The following is a 14,167-nucleotide window of genomic DNA, read 5'->3' on the forward strand; positions in this document are numbered from 1 at the left end:
CCGGAACATCCTTCGTCCTAACTCCTGCCACGTATACGACGATCTTACGAGATAAATCTTATCCTAAAGACGAGAAAGCCATAAGAGATCATCTCTTATATAGAAAGAAATAATATTCGCCATCTTGTTCCATCTTTCGTATAAATGATCGACTGACTTATGGTTGATGTCCATTTGGAAATTTACAAACTAGTAAATACCCCTATATATATATAAATGTAAAATCGGTCACGATTAAAAAGATATTTAGGGGTCGAGTAAATTGATCGAGAAAAATTCACGAGCGCCATTTTGTTTTTAATATTATCCTTCGACCGATATTATATTCCCCTTTTTTGCACGAAAACGATCTGGTTACGTTTACATCATCGACGATGATAATCGCGAAGAAAATGCACGAAACATCGATCAAGTACCTACACACACACATATATGTCTTCCTCCTATATTTAATTCGTCGTAATGATCTCAGTAGATTTCGACAACAGTTGGTAGAAAATCTGTCGCGCCAAATCCCGAACTCGAAATCGTATCAATCTGTCATCGCTCTATTTGGAACGGGGGTAGGGGGTGGAGGATAAGGGGAGACACGAGAGGAGGGAGGAAAGAAGGAGAAGGAATATAGGGTAAAAGGAAAGGTACCTAGTAACCTAGCTACTCTTTTTTCCTTCGATGCTCTATCGTACCGGTCAATCTCCCGTGGAGGCGCAAGCTAACGGGGTCCATTACTTCCATATCATTTCGCACCCTCGGAATTCACTCGAGCTACGTTTCGGAATAAGAAAGAAAGAGAAAGATAATGGGTATGTGTGTTCACGAGTCGGCCATATGGCTCAAGTATACGAGCTACTACTTTTACATGGGATACGACCAATGGGATACAACAACAACGACTGCTACTTTCATGCCACTTTCAGCTTTCCGGATGGCGCTTCTCTTTCTCTAGTTCTCTTTCTCTCTTTCTCTCTTTCCCTCTCTTCTATCTTCTCTATCTCCCTGCTCATCTTTCGCTTATTAAATTACGTCCTCATAAATAACGTTGCCTACCTACGACGTAGCCTTATTTACCATTCCATCGGCTTCAACTAACTCCCCTTCTTCTTCTTCTTTTTCTTCTTCTTCGGGACGAGCCACCGTCAAATCGGCATTCGTCATCCGTTTCCTTACTCACAGGGGTTGCTAGCCCAAGACGGGTGGTAGTACGTCCGTTCCATTCCTGTCGTCGAATAGACTAAGATAATAATACGTTCGGCCGTATAAAAAATCCATTTCTCATACGGACGACTCTGGGTTGCCCTTTTCTATTCTCTTTTCCTTTTCTCTTTCTCCTATCTTTCTTTATTCTTCTCCTTTTTTCGAATCCTCGCACTCTCGATCCAATTTGCCCTTGTATCTATTATCGTATCGAATCAGAGGTGAGAGACAAATAAAATAGATAAAGAAGAAAAATGGAGATAGTCGAATAATATACTTCCTTCTAACAAACAAACGATTGTTCCGAAATATTGTTCTTTCCCTTATGACGATAATGACAACTCGAACTTGTCGATATAGTCGAGAAAAATTGTTGTCTTCAACTATTCAAAATTAAAAAAAAAAAAAATAATAATAATAAAATAAGAAAAAAGAAAAGAAAAGAATTTTTCGACGACGGGAGAGGAAATTAAGAAAAAAAAAAAACGAACAAACAAAACGAACGAACGAACAAAAAAGGGAAAAAGGAAAAAAGAAGGAAGCATCAAAAAGCGTGTAAGGGAGATCGAAGGAGAAACAATATGGTGTATCGCGGTGGTGTGCCTCGTTAAAGCGGCCATATTTGCCAAAGGGAGGGATGAAACGGGTAGAGTAGAGAGAGAGGCTTCTACCTTATTCGACGGCACCCTCAAGGGTGGGCGGAGGATGATGCTTCGAGGTTGTGGCTGTGGCGGTAGCAGCGCGTATCCATAACCATCCTTTGTCTGGATAACGCAATTATTACCGCGTTTCATCATACCCTCCCGCCTAAAATTAGCCTCAAATGAAGTTACAATTACGGGCCCTCTGCTATCTCTACCCACTCTTCTTCCTCTCATCCTCTTGTTTCTCTCCCTGAACAAGGCAATGAATGAGAGAGAGTAAAAGAGAGAGAGAGAGAGAGAGAGAGAGAGAGAGAGACTTTCGGCTTTCTGCTCGACGACATCTCGACGAAGGACGAGGACGAAGGATAACAATGACGAGGAGAAGAGGAGACGAGGATGTCGCCCGGGGACACGAAATCCAGGTTGCCGTGGAAACGTCAGAGGACAGACGGAACCGCAATGAAACCGGATGGTCGCTTCTACTCTCTCTCTCTCTCTCTCTCTCTCTCTATCTATCTATCTCTATGTCTATCTCTATCTCTATATCTCTCTCTCTCTATCTCTCTTTCTCTCTGTCTCTCTCTCTCGTACACTACGAGCGGCCCATAATGCTTCCCATCCTTCCCTTTTGTTCATGCCCGAGAGCCCGGAATATACCGTAGTTGCAGTTGGTGGAGTCTCTATCGGGTAAAAGTGTCGCACCGGACAAGTCTCCGAGTCAAAAGGATGCCACCTTAGTTTCCTCTTTAAAAGTCAAAAGTATATATATGTATGTATGTATGTATGTATGTATGTATGTATGTATATGTATATTTGTCAAAGTAACTATTTAGACGAGACATCTTATAGTTCAACAACATTTATAATTATATCCCTCTTCGACGTATGCAAAAGTTTCCAAAGATAACGTTCGTTCGTTTCTCGAAGAAGTATCGAACAATGATCTGCTATAGTGTCTGTTAAAAAAAAAAAAAAATAAAAAAAAAGAAGAAAAAGAAAGAGAGGAAAGAAATAACGAGAAAAAGAAACTAGCTGCTCTACGGTAACGCACAAAGTCGAGTATACTGCAACGAAGGAGCACCGTTATGGTAGGCGATGTAGTATTAAAAGAGACAGAGAAAGAAAGGTAGACAGAGAAAGAGAGAAAGAGAGGAAAAAAAAGATATAGCGAAACCGCTATTCACCGCGCGATGAATCGTGGAATCGTACGTTTAATGGTCCGGTGATTAACGCAATGACCGACGGTTAACGAACCGCCAAGTACTCGTAGATTAATAGGATATCGTCAATGAAACGATCGTGTAGATACGTAATCGAATATTATCGATCGCTCGAGTACAATAAGGTCTCTTGGTAATCGACTGGCCGAAGCAAAATGGCGACGAGGCTTCCATAACTTTGCGATACCGCGATTCTGTGTGGATGAGTTCAGAAAAGATTTAAAAGACAGCCTATCTATGTAATGTACCTACTTTCGAATAGAATCTCTTAATAAATTGCTATTGGAGAATTCTACCTGAAAAAAAAGATAGAGAGATAGAGAGAGATGTTGAAATGGGAAAAAAATTAAGTGTGCCTTGGCAGTAGTAGGTCCAATACATTGGACCATCTCTCTTTCAAAATAAATCACAGCGTTCGACGTTCGTGCACGGTCGAGTTCGTAATAGTTCGCGTACACGGAAGGTATCCTCCTCTTGACTTCTCACCGTAATATACATATATATATATATATAAATACAATGTACTAGCACGCGTATCTATGTATATGTATGTATGTGTGTGAACGCGTATGAAAGAGAAAGAGAAAGAGAAAGAGAGAGAGAGAAGTGTCAGTAAAGGCGATACATTATAAATCGTGTGTTACATTGTGCTTAGGAGGGTATCGTCGTGACTGTTGACTCGGTCGGTAGTATTGTTGGATGCACACCTTTTGTCGGCTCCGAAGCTAGCAAACAAACAACACACCAGAATACGCACACACACACAAACAATATAACGATAGAGGAGTTTCGCGTATTTCTACGCGCTTTGGTCTCCGCGCGCGAGCACACGCGCGTTACCTATGGTTTAATATAGTTGTATATATAATACACGGAGAACGGCAGCTGCTGTTCGACAATGCTTCTCTACGTGTCTCTCTATATATATGATATATATGTATATATACATATAAATATATATATATATACATGTATGTATATATGTGTACGTACATATATGTGTAGTATGTGTATAATAATATACTCGTCCCAAGCAGAGGGGTGCACTTCATCAAAATGACTGGGATGCGGCATTTGGGGTGGCATAGAAATGGTGTGCCACGTCGGTGGTGCTAGGATATTCTGCTTTAATCTAACCTATAGCTATATATGTATATATAAAATATATATATATATATATATATATATATATATATATATATATACCTGATCCGCAAGCACGTTCTCTCGCGTGTATCTACGTGAACTCCTGCGCAAGCTCGCCATCTCTTTCTCTCTTTCTCTTCCTTCTGATAGCTTTCGTTCTTCTCCTCTTTCCTCGTGCTCATCTAGCGGATCCTTTCGATGGCACTCTTCCAACCCTCGAAAGATTAAGAAGACACCGACACTGTGAGGCTACGAGTTTGGGAATTGACCGAAACTTGTGTCCGAAATTTCTACCGTGTGTTCAGTATAGTCAGTTCTCTACGAGATAGGAATGTTAATTTCAAAGAGAGAGAGAGAGAGAGAGAAAAGAGAGTAAGTTTTAATGTTTTCTGTAAAACCTTTTTCTAATTTCAAGTAAAATATAATTTTCACTATCTATTTTACTTAAATTTAATAAGAATACTTGATAGCACATTGGTTATCATTTATCAAGCTGATAATATTCCAAGATTTATATAAATCATTCGCGAACGTGCAACGTTGAGAAAATTGAATTTCTTATAATTTAATTGGACTGGTTCAAATACTTTGAAAAAAAGAGGCTTATTAAAAAAAAAAAAAAAAAAGAAAAAAACGTTATATTATCAGGAATTAAATAAATTAAATAAGCCTCAAAATAAGTAGAATAGGACATTCGTCCTACCTGTAAATAAATAAATAAATAAATAAATAAATAAATAAACAAAATTATCTCATTAATAAATAATAGAAGTAAATAAATGAGCAAAAGGAATGAATAAAAGAAGACAAGAAAGAGATCAGTCGTTCCTTCGAATTTTCAAATTTCCAAATTAATTAAGAATTAAGAACAATACAATACAAGTAAATTGAAACGGTAAACAATCTTGGTGGTTGTGTAGTAAGTCGATGATATAACTTTTGTTCAAGAATCAGTGCGAAGAGAAGGACTCAAAGAGTAGCTTGCTACATTACAAACTCACTCTCTGTCTTTCTCTCTCTCTCTCTCTTCTTTCCTCTTCAAAGAGAAACGGAGAAGAAAAGAGAGAGAGATGGTGGAATATCAGGATACACCTTTTCCAGGCATTGTGTTCGTCTGAAGGGCGTACAATAGCCATGGACCAAGTCCCGTATTGTGTCTACGGTGCGACGGAACGGTTCTCGCTCTCTTCTTCTTCTTCTCCTTCTCTCTCTCTCTCTCTTTCTCTTTCTATCTCTCTCTTACTTATTCTCTTACTTACTCTCTAGCTTTACACCCACTACTCATCTCTATCTCTCTCTTTCTCTTTCACTGCTTAGTCTCTTGACTCTCCGGTTAACGAGTGAAAGAAAGAGAGAGAGCGAGAGAGAGAGAGAGAATTCAGTTCTAGAGTTATATTCTCGCGTAGTCCATAGTTCGTAGCATCTGCCTCGGTGGTGACTAAATCCTCCGAAAATCCCCATTGAAATCCTCCACGATTCTCCGTGGTGGCCCATATAATGGCCTGTAATAACTTTAAAGCCCGATATTAACGCGCGAATAAATCTCCTCGCGATAGACTTGTCGCTGTTGATTAGCGAAAAATAGGGTGGGTGGTTGAACGTAGTAATAGTGGAGGCGGGAAGAGAGGGGTGGAGAGTGGTAGAGTGATATGATTATTAACGTGTCATCGAATCGTACTAATTCGGTGGATATATCGATCTACATAAATAATACGTTAATACATAGATATATTCGATATATATATATATGTGTGTGTGTGTGTGTGTGTGTGTGTGTGTGTGTGTGTGTGTACGTATATACATAGATATATACGTATTTTATCGCGTATAGTGTACATTATGTGGGTATACTAACGTTAAGAAGAAAGGCGAGTTCCCGTTACGCTCGAAGGACACACCTTTCGAAAGCGGAGCGTATAAATGGCGATTAAATCCGAAGAAATTAAGACCGACGGTGTATTTCGGGGAGAAAATTTAAATCCTCTTCTAACAACGACTGAAATCTCCTATTTCTCCTTTCATTTTCTCTCTATCTCTATCTTTTATACTCTTTATCTCTTTCCTTCTCTCTCTCTCTCTCTCTCTCTTTCTGTCTTTCCCTTGGAGAAAGCATAGCGTTGAGAAATGCGATAAAGTTCGCGTAGAGGTAATTTGAGTATAAAGTTTTATTCGCAATAATTTAGTTCGAAGGGTGGGGTAAAAGAGAAAGAGAAAGAGAGAGAGAGAGAGAGAAGAGTAGTGGTGGAAGAAGAGGGTGGCGAACAGGGACGAACGTAGGTAACTCTACCTATGTATATAAGTAGATATATATATACTATATAGTTTACATGAATATATATATATATTATATATATAGGTAGTATGTAGATACATAGAGGTGTGCTGCTCGCCTTTGCGTTCTTCCCTCCATGAAGTAGCGCACGAGTAGAGGAGCGCAGAAGCGCGGGTCATATATTTGATGGGATACTTGGCATAAAGTCGCGCATAAAAGTAATGCCAACATTAAAGTTTGTGGTTCCAGAGCCATGCCACTGGCGTATCCTCCTCCTCGTCGTCTTCGTCGTCGTCTTCGTCGTCGTCGTCGTCGTAGTCGTCGTCTCTGTTCAGCCGCCATCGTAGCGAGCTTATCCGATGCTTTCTAAACCGTGAGCTTCTTGCATTTGTTCATCGAACGAACGAATGAACGAACGAACGAACGAACGAACGAACGAACGAACGAATGAGCTACCACTTCGTACCTATACTTTTTCATAGGTTATATTCGTCGAGAGTAAGAACCTAAGAGAGTTTATGGACAGAGAGAAAAAAAAGAGAAAGAAAGAAAGAGAGAGAGAGAGAGCAAGAGAGAAAAAAAATAATTTATTGCCAGATATAGCTATACGATCTCATCGAGAAAAATGTGGTCGAAGTACAAAAAAAAGGAAATTAGAGGAATATAACTATAACTTTATAGAACTATCAGACTGGCTCGTAAGTAAAAAGTCAAAATTTATATTATTTTCTATCGAAATAAACAATATATATTATATAAGAAATACTGATATTTGTTATTGAAAATTTTTTACAAAGTACGTATACTGGCCGATGCAATAGTATAAAGAGATAGTAAGATCGCGTGTGGATTGTAATAGTAATCAATTTTTAATAGAAAAAAAGAACGTGTATGTACATACTAGTATTTATTTAGATATCGATGTCAATCGAAGAATATAGATAGTAATAGTAGACTTGCGGCTGGGTTGTAATAGTATAGCATAGTATTGTATTATGTTGGTACAATTTACGGAAAGAAATATACTACTGTTTTTTATGTAGATATCTAATAATACGAATCCCTATATTACTCATTGACCAACCTCGATAATAAAAATGGAGTGAGAGAAAGAGCCAAAGGAGAACATTGATTATTATAAATATAATTTGGTAAAGGTAAAATATAAAAAAAAAATATGACAAGACAAAGATTTAATAGTACGACCTACAAAATTAAAATGTTTACATTATATCTCTTCGTCTATCTGTCTCTCCTTCTCTCTTTCTCTTTCTTGCAACTACCCAGTAAAGTTAAAATATAAACAAATATCGTAACAGAAAGATTTAATGATTAGAATGCGCTATATATTACGAACTAATGGATATAAAATAAAATGTGTGTGAGGATCTGAAAATAATATTTATGTTATATTTCTCTCTTTCTCTCTCAATCGTTCTCTCTATCTTTCAAAGTTATCGTTCGATGGATCGACTTGGCCTCAGTCCCGATAAAATAACGCGACGATATCGACGTAACGTTGGAATACGAGCGGATACGAGCGTGGTATATAGTACGACCGAGCGGTGATTTAAATCAGCATTCGGAGTCGTTTAAAAACGGCGACATCGAAAATGGCTTCTAGAAATGGATACTCCCAAGGTAAATCGTATCTCGTCGTCGTCGTCGTATAGTTGAAATAATAACCGATAAAGTATACACATAGATAATACTAACGTAGAAATCCTTTTAACTATTTCTCATTCGTCCTTGGTGTCTCGTTAATAGATTTTATATATAGATATATATATCTCGTCAATATTGTGAAAGGCGTAGAAATTAAAAAAAAAAAAAAATCATACATATATACACACGCATAAAAAAGAAGAAGAAGTAGAAGTAGGAAAAGAAAAGGTAAAAAGATCAGAGGGGTGGATCCAAACACTCAAAGGCAAGTCGAAGAGTTTACTTCGAGTGGCCGTTTGGGAACGATCGGTTGGCGCCAAGGGAGGCATAGCTTCTTCCCCCACGTAGCACCCCCGACACGCTTCACCCTCATAATTCTACTACTCGTCCTAGCCAGTATTACAATAGGTGGCACACGATTACGATTTTCCTTGGATTGTCTTGAATCTTGCGACAAAAATCTTACAACTTCAAAAATCATTGCCAACGAACGGTTAGATACTTCTCTCTGACATTCTTGCTTTCTTTCCTTTTCTGTCTTATTTTCTTGGGAAAAAAAAAAATCCTTTGCTTTATTTCCTTTTTTGTTTCCATTTTTTTTTTTCAAAGGAAAAAGATTCTTCTCATTCAGATTTTTTTAACGCGAAATAAACGATCGTTTATTCGTCGTGAAGGAAAAAGAAAGGTGGGAGAGGGGTAAGAAGAAGGAAAAAGAAAAAAAGAAAGAAATAATAAAAAATGAAAGGGATAAGTAGGTTTTCGTACCCGACAACGTTCGGTTCTATTTGTTACTAAGAAAAAAGAAATAGGAGATACTTAGAAGACGTTTATTTGTCCGTTTGCCACGAGATCCGGAACGCGTCACTTGTCGCCGAATAAAATTGAACTCGATTAAAGTCGTGGCTTGTTCCCTCTCGTGACTCCGAATTTTCTCTTTCTCTACAAGAACGAGAGAGAGAAAGAGAAAGAGAAAGAGAGAGGAAAAGAGACAGACAGAAAGAGAGAGAGAGAGAGAGAGAGAGAGAGAGAGAGAGAGAGAGAGCATTAAAGTGCACGGAATTCGACTCGGAATCCTGAAGCAAGGTGCAACGTTACGGGCCATAGACCGCAACAGGGGCGTAGATAAAACCACGAGAGGGTGGTCCGTACGGAACGGAGACACTCAATGATTAGATGAAGTGCAAGAGGGTTGGAAAAAGAGAAGGATAGAGAGAGAAAGAGAAGTAGACTTAGAGAAGAACAGAATACATACATATAAGAGAAAGAGAAAGAGAAAGATAGAGAGAAGAAAATCCTAGCATTTCCTCTTCGTTCATTTCCATCTACCTCTCTCTCTCTCTCTCTCTCTCTCTTTCTCTTTTATGTTCTCCACCATTCTCTTCTCGATTTTCTCGACAAGCAGCAGCCATAAAAGAACCCTTCGGTCCTTCCTTATATCCGCGAATCCGACTTTTCACGTCGATCGATATTCTCTCGTTCGTTCGAGATAGATACATACGGAAACAACAAAAAAAAAAACAAAAAAAAAAGAAAATATGAGAGAAGAGAAAAGAAAAGAAAATACTTTTTAGGAATCTCTTTTAGATCGGCATGGCACGCAGTCGCTAATTAACGCGAGCGTATCTCTAAGTGTGTTAGTAATAATGATGACGGTTGCGATGATGGCGATGGTGTGTGGTGATGGTATGGATGGCGATGGTAGCGACGGCACGAGCTCGAAACGTTACTTTAAAGAAGAAAACACGATTGTTTATTCCTTCCTTCGAAGAGTCTCGCTTGCTCGGCAACACCGATAAAATCTCCTACTGTTACGTGAATGGCGAGTCGACGAGTCGTTGCACTTAATTAAATTGCCGATTATGCTCGTTATAGACCGCCGCCCGAGTATACGCCGACTCGTTATACGTACTTATTTACTTACCTACCTACGTATGTACGCCCCTAGATACGTGTATGTAACTAGGTATCTTCTATTCGTAGTTACGTTTCCATAAGTTTCGCGGAAGACACGCGCCACGATTTTCATCGCGAGCGAAATACGATTTCACCGCGGAAGACGTGAAGACTTCGTGCGAGAAGCCGTGATTGATTTTTAACACAATAAATATATTTATTATAGATATACATATATAAATAAAGAAATATATATGTATGGATCTACATATATCGTACTTTCGGTTGTAAAGAAGAATTAATTAACCTACAGAATTTTTCTTTTCTTTCCTTTTTTTTTTTTTAACTTTTCTATCAGTATAAAAATTATATATATATATATATGTCGAAATATAATAGTCGTTCGCAAATAGTAATAATTATTTGTATAAACAATATAAATATCGAACGCGTGAAATATCTGTTAAATATCATTTCGTAATAATTCAGTTCGTTCTTCTTGCATAACACCGTTTGATACCTTCTAATCACCCTAGAGCCTAACCTTGATAAGGATCGCTGCTAATTGTTGCGAATTGGCGAAGGTGGCGAACGAACGAGGGAGTTCGGGCAACAGGTGTCCTCTGATTGATCGCCGTTACTCGCACCCTCACGATTACCTAGCCCACAAACACATCCACGACAGAAACGAAGGACTTAATGTCGATCCATTACGAACTGGCCCATCCCGGTGCGGATTCGTTGACCCACCACCGTTGACTAAACCCGTTGCAAAATGAGACGAAAAGAGAAAATGGAGCTGGTAATGCGATTCCATTGAACGTATCGATGTCTCTCAGGACGCATTGAATTTTTTTTCTTTCTTCTCGGCGATTTTTAACCGAAGCAAATAGATTTATTTCTTCTATCTTATTTCATCGAATTGCCAAAAGGAACTTTCTTAATGTTCGATCAAGTAATAATAAATTAATACGTCAAAATATGAATAGATCAAATTCATTGAATCCATAAACTTCGTTCGATTAAAAACCGATAAAAATGTTTTCTAACATAAATCAACATTTAAGAAAATAAGCGAGTTATAAATACAATTCTTCCAAATTTATCAAACTTCAAGTATCAAACTTCCAAACCTATAAAATAATAAATAACGTCCATACTTAACTCGATCTTAATATACACATAGATTCATAGATTGATTAAATAATAAAGAATATTAAGATCATTACGAACGATTACTTAGTTACGTAACTTAATATTATATCAGTAGAGACGAGGATGAAAATTTCTTTTAATGGAACGTTCAAAAATAGCAAGAAAAAATTCGATAAAAATAAAGGGAAGAAAAAAAAAGAAAACGAACAAAAAGAGAAAGAAATAATAAAGAGAAAAAGAAAGAAAAAAAAATGGCTAAACCCCGTTGGTTTCCGTGTGCTAAGAGATATAGGGAAGGGCGAAAGGGCGTAGCCGTCGGTCGTTGGCGCCTCGTATGAACTTCTTCCGCGAACCGAAACCGGTGTTGCGAGGAGCAGCACGCGGCGAGATTAACGGCGCTGCCGCGAATATTCACCGAGGTAATTGATACCGACGTCCAACCGGCTGACCATTCAAAGCGCACGCACGATATATCACGGATAATAAGCGCGAGTTGCATGCTCGAAGGAAGAGAAGCAAGTAAAGGAGAAACGAAGGAGGACTGTTGCCTCCGCTACTTCTATCCTCCTTCGTTTCCTCTCCTCCTCCTGTTTCTTTGAGTTCCAAAGGCTTCCTCTAGAGTTCTCCTTCTCATTTACGATTACACGCTGGTTCCGCAAAGTCACGTTTGCTATTCTACGTCCAAGGAACCCCGAGAGAGCTGTCAGGAACAATGCCGATATGTCGATAACATATCCCATCTACGATGTATACATACATATGTATCTAACTTGTTCTATACGATAAGAAATAGACTCCTCAGAAAAGAGAGAGAGAGAGAGAGAGAGAAAGGACAATAATCAAATCGTCCGATCGGTAATTAATCATCGTTTACTCGGGAATTATTTTCGGATTTCTTCAATCACCGTACGAGGAACAAAATCGACGTTAACGAGATCGAACGATACCGGAATATCTATGAATATGCTAACGAACGAATATGTAAACGCGTTCGTAACAATAGTTTGAGTAATATCAATTGTAAGACGTGCTGAACTTCTTTAATCGTTTGGTTTATCAATTAGAGATCTTGAGAGATCTTCTTACGATATTTACGTAATCATTATTCGAACGATATATATATATATAATATAATCCGAAATTTTTAAGATATCTCTTTAGAATCACCCTGTATAATATAATACACATACACATGTATCTATATATATATATATATAATATAGTGTCGTTCGTGCGGCAAAGTTCTCTCGATGGTGCACGAGCGTAAAGTATTGAGTTATCGGGTTAAGAGTCGAATCGAACCTACCGGGAGTACCTACCAGCGACCTATTGTTCGCAGAATCGTGAGAAACAAGGCGGCAGAGAAGGCGAAGCACGCGCATCAGCAACAGCAGGCGCAGCAGCAGCAAGGTCAGCAACAAGGTCAGCCAGGATCAGGTGGTTCCGTGTCGGTGATAGCCCATGCACCTGCCACACCGGCGGGTCATCCTGCGGCCGCCGCTCCCAATGCCTACAGCATCAGTGGCATCCTCGGAATCCCCGCACACCATCAGGATCCAAACGGCAATAGCATCAAGAGAAAGCGAGCCGATGACGGTGAGTCACCTTGCTACTTCTTTAAACCTTACCGTAAACCCTTCATTATCCCATCTTACGTTATCGAAGATATTTTTCCTTGGTTTTCGAGAATCTTAGAAATTTATTCCTTTCCTCATCCCCCTCCCCCTTTTTATTTATAATTACAAACAAGTAATCAATTATATCGATGAAAATATGATAAATTGTAATTAATGGATAATGATTATCGTTGATGTATTTTTTATGTAACTAATTTCTTCTTTCTTTCTTTTTTTTTCTATCTTTTCTTTTTTTTTTATATTTATGAGATCTCATTTATTATCCAAACGTGATTAGGTACGATATAAAATGAGTGATACTTTACTTTTAAACTACGGTATATATATATATATATATATATATATATATATATATATATATATATGTATGTATATACGTCTCTTGAATTAACGATTCGAATCTATTCCATTTTTATATAACTAGTTATATATGAGATAATTATTATTAACGTAGATACAATATAATAGAAAATAAGTGATCATCTAAATTAACGTATACACGTTTGATATCTATCGTGTCTCTCTCTCTCCCTCTCCCTCTCCCTCTCTCTCTCTCTCTCTCTCTCTCTCTCTCTCTCTCTCTCTCTCTCTCTCTCTCTCTCTCTGATTAACGATCCCAATTAAATAAACCAAATATTCTAAATCTATTTTAGATCGAATCTGGTAACACTTATCAAGATAATCGAGATTCTCCGTAATAGTTTATTTTATTCTCTCGTAGCGATAATATCTCTCTAAGAAGGCGAATATAGTGGCAAGGTGCCTCTACTCGACTGACTCTCCCAGCGAACGAATAAAACTGTTTTCGAGAAGGAAATAGAGAGAAGGAAAGAAAGAGAGACAGAGAGAGGGAGAAAAAGAGGGAGTACTTATTTACGAGCGATCGGGGTTACCGCGAGAGAGAAGGTTGTCGCGGCTCGAGTAAGATTAGCCACACACACGGCAAGGTTATCGGTCAAACGTCGCACAGCACGTGCTGCGATTCATTCTGCTGTCATTGCGTGAATAACGCGGCCCGAAATATTCCTGACACGTGCCGTACACACGTGACCTACGACGATGCGTTCGCGGAAGCAAAGAGAGAACGAAAGAGAGAGAGAGAGAGAAAGAGAGAGAGAGAGAGAGAACACATCGAATTTATAAACAATTCGTTATCCTTCGTTTAATAAGGAACAATAAGTTTTTTTTCTTGCTCCTACGCGTTAAAACCTTGAAATATTCTATGAGAAAATCTTATCGTTATTAGAACGAAGAATGTATATTTTTCAAAACGCTATCGAGCTGTTTCGAAATCAAAAAATATTTAATTAATACATAAATATATATATATATATATAAATT

The 14,167-nt window shown here is 38.3% G+C and overlaps 1 protein-coding gene and 1 long non-coding RNA gene across 2 annotated transcripts in view; one reads left to right on the forward strand and one right to left on the reverse strand.

Annotated features, from left to right (window-relative positions):
• LOC127061737 (neurogenic protein mastermind-like) overlaps positions 1-14,167 on the forward strand; it is a 186,404-nt gene that overhangs the window by 159,203 nt on the left and 13,034 nt on the right. Inside the window, exon 6 of the mRNA XM_050989041.1 lies at positions 12,529-12,785. Within this exon, the coding sequence (XP_050844998.1) occupies positions 12,529-12,785 (257 nt within the window). The remainder of the gene's footprint in view (positions 1-12,528; positions 12,786-14,167) is intronic.
• The window catches only part of LOC127061761 (uncharacterized), a 120,100-nt gene that overhangs the window by 93,887 nt on the left and 12,046 nt on the right, over positions 1-14,167 (reverse strand). The window lies entirely within an intron of this gene.

This window comes from Vespula vulgaris, chromosome 1 (assembly GCF_905475345.1).
Source record: "Vespula vulgaris chromosome 1, iyVesVulg1.1, whole genome shotgun sequence".
NCBI classification, from domain to species: Eukaryota; Metazoa; Arthropoda; class Insecta; order Hymenoptera; family Vespidae; genus Vespula; species Vespula vulgaris.